The sequence below is a fragment of the Anolis carolinensis genome, chromosome 4 (assembly GCF_035594765.1).
Source record: "Anolis carolinensis isolate JA03-04 chromosome 4, rAnoCar3.1.pri, whole genome shotgun sequence".
NCBI lineage: Eukaryota > Metazoa > Chordata > Lepidosauria > Squamata > Dactyloidae > Anolis > Anolis carolinensis.
Genome location: NC_085844.1, coordinates 15,962,004 through 15,984,679, shown reverse-complemented (window position 1 = coordinate 15,984,679; position 22,676 = coordinate 15,962,004). Strand labels below are relative to the sequence as shown.

The 22,676-nt window shown below is 42.6% G+C and overlaps 1 protein-coding gene across 2 annotated transcripts; it reads right to left on the bottom strand.

Annotated features, from left to right (window-relative positions):
• Positions 1–977: 977 nt before the first annotated feature.
• lratd2 (LRAT domain containing 2) lies at positions 978–21,086 on the bottom strand. 2 transcript variants are annotated; one of them, XM_008108212.2, is made up of 2 exons: positions 20,487–21,086; positions 978–10,606 (listed from the first exon to the last, which is right to left on the bottom strand). In XM_008108212.2, the coding sequence occupies exon 2, from the start codon at positions 10,602–10,604 to the stop codon at positions 9,720–9,722; it is 885 nt and encodes a 294-aa protein (XP_008106419.1). In that variant the 5' UTR covers positions 10,605–10,606; positions 20,487–21,086; the 3' UTR covers positions 978–9,719. The 2 variants fall into 2 exon arrangements, with proteins under 2 accessions (XP_008106419.1, XP_008106418.1); XM_008108211.2 differs by having other exon boundaries at positions 978–10,609; positions 20,487–21,004.
• Positions 21,087–22,676: the final 1,590 nt, after the last annotated feature.

Sequence of the window (22,676 nt, the reverse complement as noted above, 5' to 3'; positions counted from 1 at the left end):
TCTGTTATTCCTTCACTGTCAACTTGTAGACTCTACAATGTGCAGCAAAAAGATAAAGAAAAGGTAATACTTTCCTCCCAGTCCGTGATTTAATACCCCTAAAGGGCATGTGGAATGGGGTTAGAAGTGGTTCAATAACACTAGACCAGAAAAGCAGGCAAGGTAGAGGAGTAACCTGCAAGCATTTTTTAAAAAAATATTGGCCTTTACAACTGCAGAGTTGTGCAGATCTGATCAATGCTCATCTTGATCCTATCTTACCATCAGGAGCTTAAGTTCTGCCATGCTTTCCTGAGGCATGTCATGTTGTATCTCTTTAAATTCTTCATTTGTGTACCTGTTCAAGTATTTGCTTATACAGCTCTGCATACATATATTGGATGATAGGTATTGGCATGCTTTCAAACATGCTGATATTACTTGCTTTCATAGAGGCTTGTGAGAAGGGTCTCGTTACTTAAGAATGCTTATCTTGCTTTGACAGATTTATGATGCAGTTATGACACTGTATGGTAGTCTCAAGGGTGTTCTCATGGGAGAAGAGCACAAAGAGTTGGTTGGAAGGTGTTATGATTAATAGCCCAATGGGGATAATGCACATGCAAGAAATTCTGAAGACTCACCTTGACAACCCCATATATTATTTGAATTGTGTTACCTATAAATATATGGTACAGTTAATATTCATCAGATCTGACAAACATCCTTAGTATAGTTTACTACTTGGTTATCTGAAATAAAGTTTCTACCTCCTGAGAACTTTGTTTCTAAACTGAATAAGCCTGTACTTGAAACTTACTTATTTTATAGCATTTATACCATTTTTAATTGTATCAGATTTTGGAGAAATATTTGTCATCTCGATAGTTACCTAGCCCATTAATTGTTTTGCACATCAACATTGGGAACAATTGTTGCAGCTTCCAAATTTACATAAGAGGAACAAAGATGAAAAAAAACTTCAAATGGAAAGCATGTAAAAGATATTATAAATCTTTTATTTCTCTGTAATAACTAAGCAATACCCTTCATTTTGAAGGAAAGTAGTACAATCAGGATTCTTTGCTTTCTCCCCATGGAAAGAACTGACATTTGAGCAAACCATTTGTGATACTCACATAGGAAAGACAGCTTAGAACAGTGAATCCCAAACTTTGTGCAGCGGGATGATGGACAAAAAAAAAACCAAAAAAAACCTGGACGTATCCACAGTGATCAATGTAGATGGATTGGCTCCTAAAGGTCCATACCTAGAACTGGACCTAGACTCTCCGCCACCATTTAGACAACATTGTTCCAAAAAAAGGAAGGGAAAGTGGCACCAAAACTCATGAATTCAGCTCATGCTGCTCTCTGTAAGTGCAGGGGAATTCTAGAAGCACTCACAATGCCTAGAAAGACACTCTTGTCTTTGAGCCCAGAAAGGCCAAAGACTGGAGAAAAAGTTACTGGGAGAGAACATTAAATTTTCCAGTACTAAAAGTTTTTCTGGGAGATCACTGGGAAATGTGTTCCTTTTTCACCTGACACACCCCTCCAACTTTAAATTGAAAAACAACAACAAACAAATCAGTCCCAATAGATCAAAAGTTTGGGAAACACTGATTCATAAAATACATAGCTCATGGAGATATTTTTTAAAAAATAACTATTGCTATAATACATTTTAGAGAACATTGTTGTTTCTTGCTGTGTTTAAATAAGGGAAAAACAAAACATGGAATGGTTAGAAATATCAAGTGTGAAGAAATCCTCCTGATCTGCATTTCACAAAGCAGCAGCTGTGCATTAAAAAGCATATTCATTCACTGAAATCTTGTTAGACCTCCAGCTCAGATTTAGGAAAGTGATAGAGCGGACACCAAGCAATGAACTGCAGAGAGAGAAAATTAGAAAAACGAGACAGCTCTCTATGTAATCCACACCAATCCTTTCTACTTGGATTTACTGAGTTCTACATTGTCTGTACTTTAAAACATAATTTTCCTTTCAGGAGTATCTGTTCCTACACAGTTCTTCTTGTTAGATATCATTACAGTTAATTGTTCAATAATACAGGTAACAATGCAATAGATAAGCAACCCGCCATCACTCTAGGAAACACTTTTGTGTTTGGAGGGAGGGAAAGAGTTTTAGTTTTTCTCAAAGAGCCAAATCTGTAACACTTAAAAACGAAACCCATTATCTGTTTACAGTTAGGAGACTTCATATTCATAACTGTATTGTAAAGGTCATGATTTGTCAACACAAAGCACTGTTATATGCATTCACCACCAATATCATTGACTGATTTCAACGGAATCACCATCTGTTCCCTCTTAGGGTAGGCAGATGTTCTTGTCTAAGTTTTGGGGAAAAACAGGTAAAGAAGTGGTCAGCTGTCCACGTTCACTGTGGTTAGGAGTGCAGGACCCCAGTGAAATAGAAAATCTGTATATTAATTTTTTTTACATGAAAGGACACCTTTCTAAGAACCTGTAAGCCCTCCCAATGAAACTCTTTGGACAACCTCTGCCAGAAGCTGACCATAGGACCATGCTGATGAATTACAAATGCTCAAAAAGTGATCTATCACACAGAGCTTAAAGAGTAGGCAAAGAGTTGTCAAAGGCTTTCATGGCCGGAATCACAGGGTTGTTGTGTTTTCCGCGCCTGGAAAACACACAATCACCCAGTAAGCAAAGAGTATGCATCCCAGCTTAAATGCTGTGGCTGCCTCCTGCAGAATTCTGGCATTTGTAGTCCAGTGAGACCCAGAATATACTAAGTCTTCAGAAATGAAAACTTCAAATGTGGGGACCCTACTGTATTACTTTCCCTGTCACATTTAGGCAGTCAAATTTTTGTCACTTTGAGGTTTTCATTACAGCATCCTTGTTGAAGCAAGCTCCTAACTGGGAATGTCAACTCCATGTTTGAAAAACAGGTTGAGATTTTGTTTTCTCTCCCCAAGTCTGGCCAAGCAGTGATGACTCCAGGCTGTGGGCTCCAAGAAAGCCGCTAGCCATATTGCAGCCGAACCTCCACAAAGCCAACCCCCTCAGAGCAGATGGGGGGCCTCAAGCTGCGAACTCTGAGCCATCGCTGACTTATATGTTAGTCACACTTCCTACAGGCCGTATGTTCATAGTGCGTGGAGTTTTGAACACAGCGTTTTTCTTTGGAGTAAGGTCTCTTTGCCTTCCATGCTGCATTCCTCACTGCGTACAATCTCCATGCCAGCGGTGGGTAAAGAGCACCACCAATTGCTTTCCTATCTTTCATAATAGCTGGGAAAGGCACTGAACAAGCTACACAAAAATATGTAAGAATTGTATCAACTTGTTGACCTTCAAACTTTCAACACAATTTCTTCTGCATTACATTAATTTTAAAAGTCTGGGCAAAATATTGATGTCACTCAGATCTTGTCTAAAGTGGAATATACCTAATAAGAATAGACATATACAATTTCATGTTTGAACATTCCCCGGCACACATAGCATAGAAAAGGTAGACATTTGTCTAACATTTCTGCACTGGGTGGTGGTGGTGGTATTTCTGCTTTCCTGTTTCCTCATATTGTCACCAAAAACCTGAGTCAAATACAAAGCATGACTTGTTTCAGAAGTGGGTGCACAACCAATCTCATTTTTCATTTGGCCTACTCACCCGCTCTAGCAGAAAGCATTTTTAAGCTAGGGACTCTCATTCATTTTTTAAAGCTGTGACCTTTAAAAACTGGTTTTGCTTAGACTACATCAAAACGGAAAATCCCCAACTACTTAAGAGTGATGCCATTAGGGCTAATCAGAGACAAGAGATTGGACAAGGAAGGGATGAGCTCAAAGACTCAAGCATTTAGAACCTTACTCCAGAAAAACCTTATCGGTATGACCAGAACAGCTTGGATTAAAGGACATGTGAAACCTAAAGTAAGGCAGGAAATGGGAGATCCGAGTTGTGTGCTTACTAAATCATTAGCCACAGCCAGGTGAGATGTATAGTCCAAACTATTTTGTGGGTCAAATCTTCCCTGTATCCGAACTATGACATCCTAAGCATGGGTGGACTGGAAGAAGAAATAAAAACATTTGAACCCCTCTGCCATGTATATTTATTTGGATTTCACCCAAGCTAAGCAAGACTTCTTTTAATATAAGTAGTAACTACACAAATGAAGCTATTATAGGTCCTGTACTATTGCAATATACAAGGGGGAGGCAAACTGATATTATTAATCTGTGGGTCTCAACCTGTGGGTCCCCAGGTGTTTTGGCCTACAACTCCCAGAAATCCCAGCCAGTTTATCAGATCTCTGAGAGTTGAAGGCCAAAACACAGGTTAAGAATCACTGTTTTCAATGTACACACAACTGCATTATGCCATAGTCTATAACAGACATGGACAATCTTCAGCCCTCCAGGTGTTTTGGACTTCAACACCCACAATTCCTAGCAGCCAGTAGAAATTGTGGGAGTTGAAGTCCAAAACACCTGGAGGGGCGAAGTTTGCCTATGCCTGTTCTATAATGTTTTGGTACTATGGCCCTAGCCCTGATGAAAGTTTTTTGGAGAACCATGTATAATACCATGAAAATAATATTTTGTTTCTTATGCTCACATTTCTTACATAAAAGAATGGCGTTAGGTTCTTTCGACCTACCCAGTATTATGTGACCATATACAACAGCGTGAAACTTTTATTGAAAGATCATGACCTTTCCATGATCAGCAACATTTCAAAGTCTATTGAAAGAAATCCCAGTTCACCTGAAATTAACTTGTAGCTTTTGCTTTGTTTTTGTTGACAGACTGCACATTTGTATCAAACCTTTTATACTTCATAAATGTATTAGTTAAAGAAATTTAGTCTTCCCTTAACAGTTGTGATAAAATATTTGCTTTTAGCAATAAAACAGATCATGGGGGTTTTTTTTCTCCAAAAAGTGGGAAAATTCTTTTTTCTTCTTCTATAAATCATTACCGAAGTTCCAAACACATCGGCAAAACATTTTTCACGGTTAATTTACAATGTAGTACCTTGTAGATACATATTTTCATAATGTTTGACATCTACAGTATTTTTTACAATAGATTTATGACCTAGAAAATACCTTTAGATCACCAATGACAAAAATAAAAATTGATTTGGAGGCTATACTTTTTGTGTGAAAAATAATACAACTTTCAAAACATGTAAATATTCTCATGATGGACTTCCTTTCAAAAATACTCGTATGAAAATATCATTTTACAGCCATCTGTTACATAGCGAAATAAATCTTTGTTCTATACAAAATTCAGGATATGAATCATTACTCAGTAAATATTGACTCTGGAGCCCAGAAACAACTGCTGGATTCAGGAAGAAGGTTCCTTCACCTTAAAAGCAGCTCAAAATAGAATGTATGCAGGTAAAGCTTCCTCCCTTTCTCATAGCAATGCTGGGATGGAAGAAGGAATTTCAGTCAAAATTCTCCTTTCTTAATAATAACATCTAGAAATTATTCTGAACACAGAACTTAAAATTTGCTGGCAAATGTGAGTATCAGCAGTCCGATACCATTTTAACTAACATGGCTGTAGTACAGAATCCTGGCGTTTACACTGTGGATGCCATTGACACTACAGAATCATAGTTCTATATACCCCTTTAACTGGGATTTGTAGTACCAGGGAGTGTATTTAAAATTCTCCACCAGAGAGCATTAGATCTCCACTAAACAACAAGCTCAAGAATTCCCTAGGATGCAGCCGAAGAGGAATACAATGCTATAATTGTGTGGTATGAATGAGCTCAAATTGGTGCATTATTAAGAATTCTCTGCTGGAGAGCTCTAATGCTGATATTTATTCAAGGAGAGCACTACAGATTTCAAAAGCAGTGAATTCTAACTATCTGTTGAGACTGCAAACCCCTTGAAAAGTAGTATTAGCTTGCTCTAAAAGCATGCAGTCCAGATGCATTCCTTGCCTCAAATATTCCACTAGATATCACATGTATTGCAACAACATGGGTGCTTTCTCTGTGCTCACACGAGGAGTCAGCAGTGGCAACTGATACAGCAACCAGCAGCCTTATTTTCCTGTCCCAAATACAGTGGTATTTCCCCACTTGTTTCACTTCAGCCGTGTCTACAATGTTTCCTCTCTATCCACCACTCTTGACTACTTGGCTTCATGACAGTACTCAACCCAAGAGGATCCTAGAGTACAATGCAAAGCTACTTTTACCATAAAGAAAGGAACAAAGGATAGACACCTGAAGAAGAGGAGTCCATGGCAGCTTAATTCTTCTGCCTGGTGATTTCTCTTCCTCCTTCATTACAGCATGACATGGAAAAAACCATTCACCTTAGAGCCCCAGGGGACTTTAAGAATACTCTTGAATACACATATGCAAATTCCCACCACTGTGTTCTGTCCCCTTAAATCTCCCTCCAATTAGTTTTTGCCTTTGCAACTAAATACAAGATCCAACATAAGTTTGTGCCACCCAGAATTTTCACCTCTGAATCATATATCTTTTATTAGGTCATCCTGAAACGTATTATTCCACCAAGAGAAGCCATCCGCCGATTTCTGGATTCATCCATTCTGCTTGGGCACATCCTAGGAAACTACTGAAATGCTGTTCACAACAAGCTCCCATCTATTCCTAAGGGATATACATAGGAGAAAGGCTCACCTACAGTTTTCTTCTTCACACAGCACAGAGTGAAGCACACAGCACACAGCTTGCAATCCATATTACTTTAAAGAAACTATGCCAAAATATGCCACTGGCAGTAGTACTGAGTCAGTGTGCTGAGAGAACCCTAGACATGTTCAAATTTCATTTTGAAAGGCCCAGTGGTGCATGCCTCCTTCATGATTATTATATCTGGAAGCACATTATGCAAAATGCATATTTGTCTGGTGCTTTCAACCCATCCCATGTCTTCTAGCACATGGTTCCTTCCATGAGATGGTCTTAAAACAGAAACGCCAGCAGCAACTTTTGTACTGATGCCTATCTCCTCTCTAAAAAGAATATGAGTAAAACATGGCTAAACCCAAGTTCCTGATGTAAAGCCTGATCTTCCCTAAAGTTCAGCAATTAGATGATTATGAGGTTCATGGACTTTACAAGCCAGCAAAACAAAGCAGCAAGGTTTTTCCGGGATTGTGTTACTTCTAAGCTACAGGTGCAACAGGTGAAGGAGAAAAACAAAGTCACATGCCTGAGTGCCCCAAGGGTATCTGCAGTACTAATGCTGTACACAGAAGGACATTATTATAGGCTTTTTTACATTTCTTTCTGGAACACACTTTTCTAGGCACAGGAGAGGTGTTTTTTCTTTGTGGGGAAGGAATCTTGTGACACCCCACATCTATTCTTAAGGCGAACAGCCCTGCACAAGAGTTAACAATTCATTCACCTCTACACACAGATTGTAGATTAAGGACCCATTTGGAAGGAGTCACAACTTTGAGAAAAGTTTGAAGTTACTGTTATTTTCTCTGGAAATTATTTGATGTTAATGAATCCAGCCAGTGGTTCTCAACCTGGGTTCCCCAGATGTTTTTGGCCTTAAACTCCCAGAAATCCTAACAGCTGGTAAACTGGCTGGAATTTCTGGGAGTTGTAGGCCAAAACACCTGGGGAACCCAGGTTGAGACCCACTGATCTAGGCAATCATAACTGAACTGTGACCATCTACCCAAAGAATGGATGAATAAGGACAAGGGGAGACATCTCACAACCAACCATTCTTCATACGCTACAGATTCCACTTAAGAATCATAACAAGCAGAATAATAGCTGGAACTCACTTCTATTTCAGACAAGTCACAGTCCTTAAGTAATTTACTCTGAAGTAGACCTGTTGACACCCCCAGGAATACCTCAGAGCACCTGGTACCGGGACTACAGCTACTTGCTTCAACTTGCACCAAGAATCACAGTTGAAAAGCATCTTGCAATACAGAAGCACCTCATTTTCTGCATCAAGCAGTGAAGTAAACAACACTGCAGGCAACAGAAGATGGTGAAAACAAAGATGAATAAGGATATTTTTAATATTCTGCTTAATTACTCTGAACACCTTGCTTCCAAATACTAATTTCCTCTACTTTCTCCTAACCCTAGGCTCATACACAAAATCAGCTATTATTCAGAGTGGGAAAGTCAACAGTCTATTCAGGTGAAGAGAAGCACACGCATACAGAGAGAGACAGGCACGCTGACATTTCTATTCACTGAAAACTAGAACGAGAAACTCAACCAACAACCAAAAAGCAATCCATCACACATGGCTCAGACCTAAGCCTCAACGAAATGAAAGGTTTTTTCACAGAACTAGGGCCTACCCAATTGTACTACCAGCAGTCATGCTCAAATAAACACAACGAAGGAAGCCTTGCATCACTCTCATTCCACAACCGGGAGCTGTTGACAAGACTAGTCAAACAGCTTCTAATCAAATCTACTGCCAAAAGGAGAACAATTGCTCCCTCTTTCTTTCTCCAACAATATCGCTTGACAAGGAGAAAGGCTTCAAGGGGAATCCACTTGTCACAGGTGAAGGCAGAACTTCCCTACTTTAAATTAAACAGCTGCTTCATACAAAAGTCACGCAAATTGCATTCTCAATCCTCTATTCAACATTTTCCTTTCAAATTAACCAATAACCTCAGTTTAGTTGAATCAGGATATTTTTGCACTACAAACCAACTTCACTTTGGTGGGTCCCCCAGAAATATTGGTTCTAAACAAAGTCTAAAAGATCCTCAAAATGAGTAGTCATTTTCTAGCATTCTTTGTAGACACAAAGCTATTAAGCTGGTTTAGATTGAACTCACTTTTTGCAGCAACCTAAGATGTGCCCAAGCAGTACTTGGATTTGAAATAAATCGACATGGCTATAACCAATGGTGCCAAGGTGGGCTCAACTCTTTTCCTCACCTCTCTAGTCCTGCCACCTCAAATAACTTCCAATCTGCCTGCAAAGTATAGTGAAGCTGGTGGATATAGTTCAACCCATCTTTACAGTAATCAAATGAAACTGGACCAATTATTACAGTGGCACCTAAAGGAAAGTTGAAACCACTTCTTGTGAACACAACTGAACAAGAAGTGGCAGTTCGTTCCCACCAATAGCTTGCAACCTTTCTTCTGTGAAAAGATTTTAGATCCCTCATTGAAGCCAGTGTAAACAGGCCAACCCAATTACAAAACGTTAACAGTGTTTTAGCCATTAAATCCTTGGAGTGGGGGGTGGCGCAAGTTGGAAGGTCCCCATAGAGGTCACAGCCAATAAACTTAAGTAAATAGATTCCAGAAATGCCAATGCAAAGTAGAAAAGGAGGAGGGAGGACAGAACAGCGAAGGGGGAACTTCCCAGCTAGGCAATTTAATTATGTAGTTGAGAGCTGCTAGGACTCATCCAATTTGCAGCAGAAGTAGTTGGGGGAGGTGAAGAGGGTCTGGGCGGGGAGAACATATGCATAAACAGAGAGTTATGAAGAGCTCCCTGAGTTTTAACCCTCAACAATTAACGTTGCTGGTTCTGCTGAGCACGGAAGGGGTTAAGTGCTAAAGCACTGACACTTAATCAGCTTTCCCCCTTCCCTTCACATGTGATTGGAGTGGAGCTGCACCAAAGCAGCCCAAAGGGCTTATAACAGCTCAATTTCGCTGCCTTCAGTTTTAATCCCCATCACCCAGGCTAAGTTGTGCAAGAGCCGCCACCGCAGCTATTCTGCCACAGTCCGAACACCTGGCTCATTGTTATGGCCGCCGTCCTGTTCTGGCTCGGTTGCCTGCAGGTGGCTGGACAGTTCTTGGATGACAGCAGCCTTCCCTATCTGGTCGTTCCTTCTCTTCTCCATAATAAGATCCTCCAGGCTCTGAAACTCCAGGGTGTGGCTGCGTTTCTCTGCCAATTGGATCTGCAACCGGTAGGGTTGCTTGCCTATGCGCAGCTCGCCACCAATTTTGAACTCGCGCTTGCCATAACGGCACCAGGCAGCAAAACACTCAGAGTTCCTCCAACTGAGATCCCGGTCCTTGCAGCCCACTTGATCCAGGGCGTTCCGCACCACAGTGGCCGGACTGAGAGGTTTGTAATGGTACAGTTGGTTTGCAATACGTCCCCTCCGGCCCTGGCTGGCATCTGTTAGAAAGCTGTTCACTATTTCCAACCTATGCAGATGGACCACCTGGAAATCCCCTACATAGACCACCCAGTGGGGATACTGGGACTGGCACACGAACTCCACCAAATCGCCAGGCTTGCACTTGTTCAACAGATTTTCTGGGGTGTACGTGGTTAGATGGCTGCCTCGGCCTCCATCTGCCTCATCCTCAACCGAAAAGCTTTTCTGATAAATGCACTCATCGCGGTAATAGATGGAACATTCTACTTCATGCAACTGAGGGTCATATGGCTGTGATGAGGGATGTTCTCCACTGATGTCCGAAACCACTGCATTCTGTTGGGGCTCCACGTCGTCGTCATCATTGGAGAATATGTAGGAGACGCCAATCCTGGGTCCCTCATCTTTGTCCATGCCTGTCGGGTCAGTTGTGGGAACCTCCTTGTAGTTTAAGTGGGTCAGCTTCTCCACTTGATTCCCCATGCCTGCTGAAATAAAGTAATGCAAAACTTTAATACAGCTGTGAATAAACAGTGTGAAATCCTTTCAGAGAACTTCTCAAAACTTTATCTTGGCTCTCTCTTCTTTGCAGTTTATCCTCTTTTTCAAGGATGCACTGTCATAGGCCCTCTCTGTACTGCCATATAACCCAGATTGCCAAAGCAGATAATCCACATTATCTGCTTTGAACTTGATTATATGAGTTTACATTCATATAATCCAGTTCAAAGCAGATGACCTGGATTTTATATGGTAGAGTAGTTAAGCAAGATTAGAGAGCCATTTATTTTAGTAAATTAATTGTTAACCACACTCAAGCCTCTCATACATATCTGCTATATGCCTTGAAGTCACTGTTGACTCATGCAACCCTATCGGGGGCTTGCTTGGCAAGGTTTTTTCAAAGGGATTTGCATTGCTTTCCTCTGTGGATGCGAGAGTATGACTTGCCCAAGGTTACCCAGTGGGTTTCTATGGGTGAACAGGGATTCGAACCCTTGTCTCCTAGTGTTCTAGTCTAAGACTCAAACCATGGCACCTCACTGACATTCTTACTTGGATCTATTTCCATCGTTGGAGGCTGCAGTTCTAGGAACATAATCTTTAGGTATGAAATCCACCATCTGCTCCTCACCACCATTCAGTTGATCCCAAATGCTTTGAGGGAATAGACACTATAAATGAGGAAAGGTCTGGCATAGAAAGGGTTAAGCAGCCTCTTCCTTCATGCTGGTGCTTTCAACTAAAACATGCACACATAAAATACAGTTATGTTGCCTTTACCAGGATGAGGAAATCAACTGCCTAGGACTCCAAGTTATCACAGTCTGGGTTGTTATCTCTGCTGTTAGAGTTCACACACAGTTCAGCAGAGAAAGACAGGCTGAGAGCCCATAATACTTTCATGGGAGTAATTCACATTGAATTCAAAAGAAGTTAAGTCTAAGTAAGCATGCATATCATTGCACACAGTCATCTATAATCCACCCATTCGTCAACTTTACTTAGCCGTTATCTTCTTCACACAATTCAAAGTATCTCTCATGTAACCTCTATTTGAATTTTTAAAAACATTCTCCCAAGATGCATCATCCCCATCATCCCCATTTTGCAGAGTGGAGCTGACAAGAGATGGTGGATAAAAGCCACAGAATGAATTTCCTGGCAAAGGTTAACTGCTGAGCCAAGGCATTCTTGGTTCCTAATTGTGCATCTCTATATCTTAACTGCTCCACCAGAAAACATGTGAATAAGGGGTTGCCTCAAAAAACCCCTTTCTCCTATAAATTTGACTACAGTCTTAGCTGACAACTACTTGCTAATACAATACAAAGCTCTAGAAGGCTGCCTTAAAAGAACAGGGACTATTTGGACCTAAGCCAATATATTGCAACCTGAGCTGAAGCAGTTATGTGGGGGCTTTTTCCAGCTCCCCTTTGAGGGATGTTACAACTAGAAACATCAAAGGTTGAAACAGGGATGTTGCAAATGCAAAGCATGCACTACATCTGTGGTGTGTGGGAGGCAGGCTAGATGCAGCCCCCCTTGCCCAGTTCCCTCCCCATACCCTTGATCTGGAAATGTATCTGCAGAAAAGGATAAAAGAGCAAACATTCCCAACACTGCCCAAGCAAGTCTGAGTTTCAGGTGGAGGGAGGAAAGGCTAGAGAGAAAAACTGGAGAAACAAGTGACAGCAGAAGAAATATGTCTGAGTTATGTAGAGCCTTGAGCACTGGAATACAAGTTTAGAGATCAGAATTCAAATCGCTCCACTTTGGTTATGGAACCCCACTGAGTGATTTTGGGCAAATCACATTCTCTCAGCCTCAGAAGAAAGCAAATCATGTGATTTGGATCATGTGATTTTAATGTTTATATTAGGTGTTTTAACTATTTCGTAATGTCTAAATATTGCTTACGTCTTATGTTTCAATGGTCTTCATGATTTTAACAATTAGTTATATGTTTAGATATTATCAGTTGGTTTTTACATGTATGTTTGGCATTGAATTTTGCCATTATGTTGTAAACCACTTTGAGTCCCCCCCCCCCCCCCCCGGAGTGAGAAAAGTGGTATATAAATACAATAAGTAAGTAGGAGCCCCGGTGGCAAAGTACATTAAAGCACTGAACTGCAGAGCAAAAGGTCCCAGGTTCAAGCCCCGGGAGCGGCATGAGCGCCCGCTGTTAGCTCCAGCTCCTGCCAACCTAGCAGTTTGAAAACATACCAACGTGAGTAGATCAATAGGTACCGCTCTGGTGGGAAGGTAACGGCGCTCCATGCAGTCATGCCAGTCACATGACCTTGGAGGTGTCTACGGGCAACGCCGGCTCTTCGGCTTAGAAATTGAGATGAGCACCACACCCCAGAGTCAGACATGACTGGACTTAACGTCAGGAGAAACCTTTACCTTTACCCCTAAATAAGTAAGTAAGCAAGGCAACCCCTCTCTGAACAAATCTTGCCAAGAAAAGCCCTTGATGGAGTTGCCTGAAGTCTGAAACAACTTGAAGGCACACAACAACAAGAACAACAACAACAACAAACTTGATTCTATTCATTTGGAAATTTCTAAAGAGCCAGGTCAACAATTCACAGTCTGACAGCCATCGAGTTTTTCATTCTTGCCCATCCAATAACCTAAATTAGAATAGAAATAATTTGACCAGATATTCTTGGACTCCAACTCCAAGCATGTAGTTCAACAACCTCTGATAGGCCACGTTTTGCGCCCTGATCTGTTATTAAGGTAGTCAAAAAGTTCTGTCCCTCCTCTCTGTGATAGATTCACTTTCGAGTTGGAAATGACTTGAAGGGAAATAACAAGGCAGTTTCAAGCCAAAGTAGAGATTATATAAAACTGCAGCTTGAAAATCAGGATGGGAGAAGGGTACTTAACCCTTTCACATTTTTGAGATTTTGCCCAAAAAAAAAAAAAGAAAAAAAAGGAAAGCAAGCCAAAAACTCTTATTCTAAACCCAGTATTTCCTCCAGTATGATTCTCTCCCCACCCACCCACAAATCTATAGACCCTTCTCCTGTGGAGGTCACATAAAAAGCCACTCAACCAAGAAAATAAAGGATACTCTGAAGTTGCATTGACATGATCCTTCTTCTAAAACTAATACAGTAGAGTCTCACTTATCCAAGCTAAACGGGCCACCAGAACCATGGATAAGCGAATATCTTGGATAATAAGGAGGGATTAAGGAAAAGCCTATTAAACGTTAAATTAAGTTATGATTTTACAAATTAAGCACCAAAACATCATGTTAGACAACAAATTTGATAGAAAAGGTAGTTTAATATGGAGTAATGTTACTGTATTTACGAATTTAACACCAATATTGACTACAAAAATGCCTTGGATAATCCAGAACCTTGGATAAGCGAGTCTTGGATAAGTGAGACTCTACTGTATTTCCTTTTTGGGATGAGGGCAGGAAGGAAAGAATAGTGGGAGAGGATTTTCCTCAAGAAATCTCTGGAAGAGGAACACGTTCTGCTCTTTCACTTGATGCAATCCCTATCACAATCAATTCCCACCAGCAAGCCAATACTAGCTGCTTTAAAAGCAATAAGGTCAATTCTAGTTATTTCCCCAATTTAATTAACTATGTGTAAATGGGGATTCCATGCCAAGGAATAAAGTGAGGAGGAATAAAGGAGTTGCTGCAGACAGACGCAGGGGGTGATATGATCCAAATCAGACGGTAAGGAGAGAGGAATGTTCAACAGGCAGCTGAGCAAAACACTCAACAGGATGAAAGAAGAAATTGCTACACAGAAAAGACCACATGGGGAAGATGCTGGGAAAAAGAAAAAGGGTAAGATGCTGGAGGCCTTTGCCACCCGTTGGAAACGAGGCAGTTCAGCAATGCAAGAGGAAGCTGAAGCAGGAAGAACTAGGTGACAAGTCAGAGTTTGGAAGGTACTACTTTGCCACCTGCCAGGTGCTGAAATTGAGCAAAAACAGCATAGAAACCTCCTGTCAGGAAAGAATATTGCTTCACTGACCTAAAACTAACCACCTCTATGTATCAGTGAACACACTGTTTGATAGAATGAGTTGAGGGATGTGTCAGCTACCACCCAAAACATAAAACAAACAAACTGAACTTAGAGAAAGACAGCAAAAGGAAAAGACTGGAATAAAGAGTAATATGTAGTAAGAGTAAGGTTGTCTCTCTTCTTTTTTAAAAAAAGGAAAATTGGATTCTGACCAGACAGCAATACCACACATAACATGTTTCACAATGTACAGCAGAGTCTCACTTATCTAAGCTAAACGGGCCGGCAGAACCTTGGATAAGCAAATATCTTGGATAATAAGGAGGGATTAAGGAAAAGCCTATTAAATATCAAATTAGATTATGATTTTACAAAGCACCAAAACATGTTATACAACAAATTTGACAGAAAAAGTAGTTCAATACGCAGTAATGTTATGTTGTAATTACAGTAGAGTCTCACTTATCCAACATTCTGGATTATCCAACGCATTTTTGGAGTCAATGTTTTCAATATATCGTGATATTTTGGTGCTAAATTCAAAAATACAGTAATTACTACATAGCATTACTGCATATAGAACTACTTTTTCTGCCAAATTTGTTGTCTAACATGATGTTTTGGTGCTTAATTTTTAACATCATAACCTAATTTGATGTGTAATAGGCTTTTCTTTAATGCCTCCTTATTATCCAACATATTCACTTATCCAACATTCTGCCGGCCCGTTTATGTTGGATAAGTGAGACTCTACTGTACTGTATTTACGAATTTAGCACCAAAATATCATGATATATTGAAAACATTGACTGCAAAAATGGCTTGGATAATCCAGAAGCTTGGATAAGTCAATCTTGGATAAGTGAGACTCTACTGTAACAGAAAAACCCTATGTGCCTAAAGAAAAGGCAGCAGGTGTAAATTTCAGGAAGTAGTAACTGGGCTGTGTAACAAAGGTTCTCTGTGTATGTGTGTCTTCAAGTTGCCTGTCAACTTATGGAGACCCTGTTTTATACATTATTTGAAATGTCTATTTACTTTGAAAGTGGTTCTCAAAAGAGAATGTGATGGTTTTAAGCCAGAGTGGGCAAATGAAGAACTCTTGAGGCCATTTTAATTCTCCAGATCATCCAAAATGACACAGTCCGCTAAGATGCAAAACCAAAGGTAATTCCAGGAATGGCCAGAAATCTATTTCTGGTTTTGAGAAACAGGTTTTCTGAATGTTAAGCAGGTTGTAGGAAGCAGGCTACAATCTATCTCAGTGGTGAATTTCCACTTAGGAAGGCTGCCAGGAGAAAAGCTGACAATATTTTCCTGGCCAGAAAAGGCCCACCTGGAAAGTAGAGCCACAAAACTGCCCTGGAGCCCACATTGAGCTCTCAGCCCTGCTCTAAGCAGAGCCAGTTATTTATAGCTTCTGGCTTTGTGCTGAACACCTGCACTATGCTCTTCAAGTGCTTAGAGATCCAATGATGTATGGAAGATGGTAAACCATAGACTCCCAAGTTTGCTGGCAAAGAGAGACAACACAGTCAAAACCAAGAAAACATGATAGGAAACAAATAGAAATTTGCACAGGGCCAAGTTCCCTTGAACATAAAACATCTTCCTTTTGTGTAATTCTGTAGCAAATAGGCTATAAAACACGCTAGTCATGATCGTTCCATCATTCCAGGTGAGAAGACTGACCAAAATTGGAGCTATTCCATCTATCATTGTTTATTGTATTACAGGCAATTTGCAACATAACTTGGTGCTGGTAAGGTCCTGTCACAGCTTCCTTTTCCCAGAAACTGGGTTACTGTGAGTTTTCCAAACTGTATGACCATGTTCCAGAAGCATTCTCTCCTGAGGTTTCGCCCACATCTATGGCAGGCATCCTCAGAGGTTCCGAGGTCTGTTGGAAACTAGGCAAGTGGGGTTTAGATATCCATGGAAAGTCCAGGGTGGGAGAAAGGACTCTTGTTTATTTGAGGCAAGAGTGAATGTTGCCACCTTGGCAACATTCTAATCACCTTGATTAGCATTTAGTGGCCTTGCAGATTCAAAGCTTGGCTGCTTCCTGGCTGAGGGAAACCATTGCCTGTGTTGTATGTCTTATTGTATATTTGTGACTAAGGCAATGAATGTTTGCCTTTGTCTGCTCTATGATACTGTAATCCGCTCTGAGTCCCTCTGGGGAGAAGGCCGGAATATAAATTAAAAAAATAAATAAATCAGGGCAATAAATAAAGAACACCCTGAAAACAGGGGAATTCCAAACATGAAACAATCAGGGCCAGCTAACACGTCCCAACAAAAGATTCCCTCAGGCAGGAAGCAGCCAGGCTTTGAATCTACAAGGCCATTACATGCTAATCAAGGTGATCAACTGCAACATTTACACTTGCCTCAAACAGACAAAAGCTCTTTCCCCTAACCTGGACTTTCTACATACAGTAGAGTCTCACTTATCCAAGCTAAACGGGCCGGCAAAAGCTTGGATAAGCAAATATCTTGGATAATAAGGAGGGATTAAGGAAACGCCTATTAAACATCAAATTAGGTTATGATTTTACAAATTAAGCACCAAACATCATGTTATACAACAAATTGGACAGAAAAAGTAGTTCAATACGCAGTAATGTTGTTGTTGTAATTACTGTATTTACGAATTTAGCACCAAAATATCACGATATATTGAATAATTGACTACAAAAATGGTTTGGATAATCCAGAAGCTTGGATAAGCGAGGCTTGGATAAGTGAGACTCTACTGTCAGAGGCGGTCCAACCCTAAGGCGAAATAGGCATTTGCCTGTGGCGCCATCGTCCCGGGGGCACCATCGTCCTGGGAGGAGGGCACCACTCTCCACCTCCTTCTCTTTCAGGCCTTCCAGCGGCCGCGCTGGGCCTTCCGGCCAGCGCAGACCCACCTTCGCACCACGCAAGCCCACCTTTGGGGCCTTCAGAGATTGTGAGGTCTGTAGGAACTTGGAAGCTAGGTATGTGGGGTTTATATATCTGTAGAAGGTCCAGGGTGGAAGAAAGAACTTTTCTTCGAAGCAGGTGTGAATGTTGTAATTAATCACCTTGATTAGCATTTAATGGCCCTGTGGCTTCAAGGCCTGGCTTCTTCTTGCCTGGGAGAATCTTTTTTTGGGAGGAGTTAGCTGTCCCTGATTGTTTGCTGTCTGGATTTCTTCTGTTTTCAGAGTGTTGTTCTTTATTTATTGTCCTGATTTTAGAGTTTTTTTTAATACTGAGGGCTATCTGGGTTATCTAAGTCCACACTGCCCTATATTCCTGTTCAATGTTTAGTGCTAAATTTGCAAATATAGTAATTCCTACATAACATTGCCATGTATTGAACTGCTTTTTCTATTGATTTGTTGTAAAACATGATGTTTTGGTGCTTAATTTTTAAAATCATAATGTAATTTGATGTTTTATAGGCTTTTCCTTTATACTTCCTTATTATCCAACATTTTCGCTTATCCAACGCTTTTATTTTTCAGTGATTGGTTTGGGGGGGGGGGCGCCAAAATTCTGTTCGCCTACACTTGAAAAATACCTAGGGCCGGCTCTGTCTACTGTATATATAAATCCCACTTGCCTAGTTTCCAACAGACCTCACAACCTCTGAGGATGCCTGCCATAGATGTGGGTGAAACATCAGGAGAGAATGCTTCGGGAACATGGCCATACAGTCTGGAAAACTCACAGTAACCCAGTGATTCTAGCCATGAAAGCCTTCAACAACACGATCTCTAGAATCATGTATGGTGTTTCTTTGGCCAACATGCAAGAAAGTAAAGGAAGCAAACATCCTTCCTTTATTATTCTGATCACAGGGAATTTTCCACATGCTGAGACGAGACACCAAGAGAAGCCCTACAAGAGTCCTATTGGATGATATCATGTGTTTGTTCCGGCCCCTTTCCCCTAGGCAGGGTGTCAAGAGACTACTAGGAATTGTCACAACAACAAACACTGGAATTAACATTCTGCTCCTCAGACACATCATTGTCTCACCGCCTGGACCCTTCCAACAATCCTCCAGGGCCGTCCCTTGTGACTCTTCTCCTATAATTGTTGCTCAAACAAGAGGAAGAAGTTGGAGAAGGAGTGGCTTGCCGGAGGCTTCTGGATCCTAGAAACACTTGTTCAGGGTAAAGTGCAGATTATAAAAACCCATGCAGAGATAAAGTGCAAATAAATTCAGCATGATTTCATTGTAACTGAAGACGCTGAGAATCACAGTAAAAGTGTTTGAAGCAGCGCCTCGGAAAGCCTTGTTATACTCTCCATTCTGACTAATAAAACTGAGGAAGGGGCAAAGACAGAGGAAGGGAGCGGAGCGGGGAATGGCTGGAGCTTCTGTTTGTAAAGGGCTCTGGAAATCCCAGACAAGGGAGAGATAACAAACCTGTTAGATCTTAACTCCATGGCTTTGGTAGCTTTGCCTACACTGACACCTACATTGAAAGTGCAGAAGGAAGGGAGAAATAATATTTTAAAGACACAGCTCTTGAATTTCCAGAGAGGCTCATCTGTTGCATTAAAAGCACAAGGAAGGAAGGGTTTTGAACCTTAAAAAGCAAAACCAGAGATTCTGTGTTGTCAAAGGCTTTTATGGCTGGAATCACTGGGTTGCTGTGAGTTTTCTGGGCTGTATGGCCATGTTCCAGAAGCATTCTCTCCTGAGGTTTCGCCCACATCTATGGCAGGCATCCTCAGAGGTTGTGAGGTCTGTTGGAAACTAGGCAAGTGGGATTTATGTATCTGTGGAATATTGAGGGTGGGAGAAAGAACTCTTGTCTGTTTGAGACAGGTGTGAATGTTGCAATTGGCCACCTTGATTAGCATTGAATAACCTTTCAGCATCAAGGTCTGGCTGCTTACTGCCCAGGGTAATGCAGACCTGGGGACAGCCAGACTTTGAAGCTGAAAGGCTATTCAATGATAACTAAGGTGGCCAATGGCAACATTCACACTTGCCTCAGACAGACAAGAGTTCTTTCTCCCACCCTGGACCTTCCACAGATATATAAACCCCACTTGCCTACTTTCCAGCAGAACTCACAACCTCTGAGGATGCCTGCCATAGATGTGGGTGAAACGTCAGGAGAGAATGCTTCTGGAACATGGCCATACAGCCTAGAAAACTCACAGCAACCCAGAGATTCTATTTGATATTCTTCCATCAGGTCCAACACACTGCCATCACCCATCTTTAAATACAGAGTATCTTCTCAAAATGTTGGCCTTCCATATCCATGGGTTTCACCATCCATGGCTTGAAGACATTCAAACAAATAAGTCCAAAAGCAGACCTTGATGTTCCCATTTTAGCCACGGCATACCGGGACTTCAGCACCTGTGGGTTTGGGTGTCCTGGAGCCAAACCCCAGGGGATGCACAAAAGGTCCATTACAGACCCTTGGCATTATAGTTCTGGGTTATTTTTTTAACTGTCCCCCAAAATAATAAAGCCAGCCTTCACAGAAGCGCCCAAGAAACGGCAAGGGAAAGTTTGAAACCAGGTTTGCCACGAAGCAACCCAGTGAGGACGAGGCGTGGAAGACAATGGCATAGAGATGGTACGCGATGAAATCCCTATGAGAACACTCGTGTTTCTCTACCAAAGGAGCCTTCTCATGAACCTGTGAAGGGCGCCGGCACCTCCGAGGGATTGCTTGGCGGAGTTTCTCTTTGGGGAAACTTCGTATTGACAGCTGCTTGGGAAGAAGGGGGATTCCCCTCCCGTCTCTTCAAAGGTCCTTGGGGATTGAGAAAACAGCCCAAGTTCTCTCCCAGCCACGCGGCGCCCTCCCTCCTTCCCTCCTTGCCTCGGAGCCGGACTCACCTCGCCTTCTCCTCGGAACAAACCACCAGCCTGAGCCCAGGTGCTGCTCCTGCCCCGCCGCCGCTGTCACCTGATCCGCCCCGACATCCCTTCCTTCCTTCCTCCTCTTCCTCCTCCTCCTCCTTTTGCGCTCGCAGCGTCCCGGGCAACGGAGGCGTCGTGGGCGCTGGAAACTTCCCAAGCGGCGCCTCGCGTGGCGGCTCTCCCACCTGCGGAGGCGCTCCAGATGGGCCCGCAGGTGCCCGCGCCCCTTCCCCGGCCCCTTCCGCCGGCTCTCCTCGCTCCTCAGCCGAGGGAGAAGCCCAGGCTCCGCTCCAAACGCTCCAAAGGGCTGCTCGCTCGCTCAGCCAGGCATTGCAAGCCAGGCGGCGCTCAGGCAGGCGAGGAGGGTGCGCACACACGCACACTCTTCCCACTTCCTCCTCCTCGCACTCCTTTGGCCCGGGGGAGCCACGTGCACGCGCTTTCTCTCTCTCTCTCTCTCTCTCTCTCTCTCCCCCCCCCTCCTTTCTCTCCGGGACGCGCGTGTTTTCAAGGCGCGCTCGCTCCGGCTGTGCCACGCGCTGCTTCTTTTTCTTCCTCCTCCTCCTCCTCCTCTTGTTCTGCTCTGCTCCGTGGGCCCCGGTTGGAGGGATCCCAGGCTTCAGGGGCGGGAAAAGAGGCGTGCAAACCTTCGCCCGCCCCTGCTTCCGAGTTTTCCTTTCCTCGCCTCGCCACGCGGAAGCGAGTTTCCTTCCTCGCTGCCGGACCGGGAAGGAAGGAGGCAACTTTCCCTAGGTTGGCTGGGCTCCAGACTAAAGGGCTGTTGGCTGCTTGCCAGTCTATGTAGATAATAAAAGTATATATTGTATGTGTAGGTAAAGGTAAAGGTTTCCCCTGACGTTAAGTCCAGTCATGTCTGACTCTGGGGGTTGGTGCTCATCTCAATTTCTAAGCCAAAGAGCCGGCGTTGTCCGTAGACACCTCCAAGGTCATGTGGCCGGTATGACTGCATGGAACGCCGTTACCTTCCCGCCGGAGCGGTACTTATTGATCTACTCACATTGGCATGTTTTCGAACTGCTAGGTTGGCAGGAGCTGGAGCTAACAGCGGCCCTTTTGGTCTCCAGCTCAGTGCTTTAACGCACTTCGCCACCGGGGTTCCTGTATATATATGTGTGTGTGTGTGTGTGTGTGTGTGTGTATATACACATACATACATACACACATGCATACACACACACACACACACACAGGAACCCCGGTGGACTACAGATCCTCTAGTGTGATGAGGATCTTGCTCGGTGTGATGTATACACACACACACACACACACACACACATATATATATATATATATATATATATATATATATATATATATATATATTTGTGTGTGTGTGTATACATCACACCGAGCAAGATCCTCATCACACTAGAGCAGGCATGGGCAAACTTTGGCCCTCCAGGTGTTTTGGACTTCAAACTTCGGCCCTCCAGGTGTTTTGGACTTCAACAGCCGGTAGGCTGTTAGGAATTGTGGGAGTTGGAGTCCAAAACACCTGGAGGGCCGAAGTTTGCCCATGCCTGCACTAGAGGCCAGAGCTTGGATCCACTTTAAATCCACTTTAGGGAGGGGCTTTAAACAGCTCAGCCAGACAGGTCCTGGGCCTCAACAAACTACAAACCCCAGAATTCTGCAGGAGGCAGAAACTCGATTTAAAGTGTATTCATGCTCTAGTGTGATGAGACTGTGTGTGTGTATATATGAGTCTGGGGCTGCGATGGCACAGCAGGTTAATCCCCTGAGCTGCTAAACTTGCTGACAGAAAGGTTGGCAGTTCGAATCCGGGGAGGCGAGTGATCTCCTGCTGTTAGCCCCAGCTTCTGCCAACGTAGCAGTTCGAAAACATGCACATATGAGTAGCTCAATAGGTACCACTTCAAAGGTAACGGCACTCCATGGAGTCATGCCAGTGACATGACCTTGGAGGTGTCTACAGACAACACCGGTTCCTCAGCTTAGAAATGGAAATGAGCACCACCACCCAGTCAGACTCATCTAGACTTAATGTCAAGGAGAAACCTTTATATTTTTATTTATTTATTTACAACATTTTTACCCCGCCTTTCTCATCCGAGGGGACTCAAGGTGGCTTACAACACCCGGGAAGATTCAAAGCCAAACAATCAATAAAATTAATGATACATT

What these genes read in the sequence shown, in the direction of transcription:
- lratd2 (XM_008108212.2), bottom strand. Translation starts at nt 10,604, where the DNA reads ATGGGGAATCAAGTGGAGAAGCTGACCCACTTAAACTACAAGGAGGTT.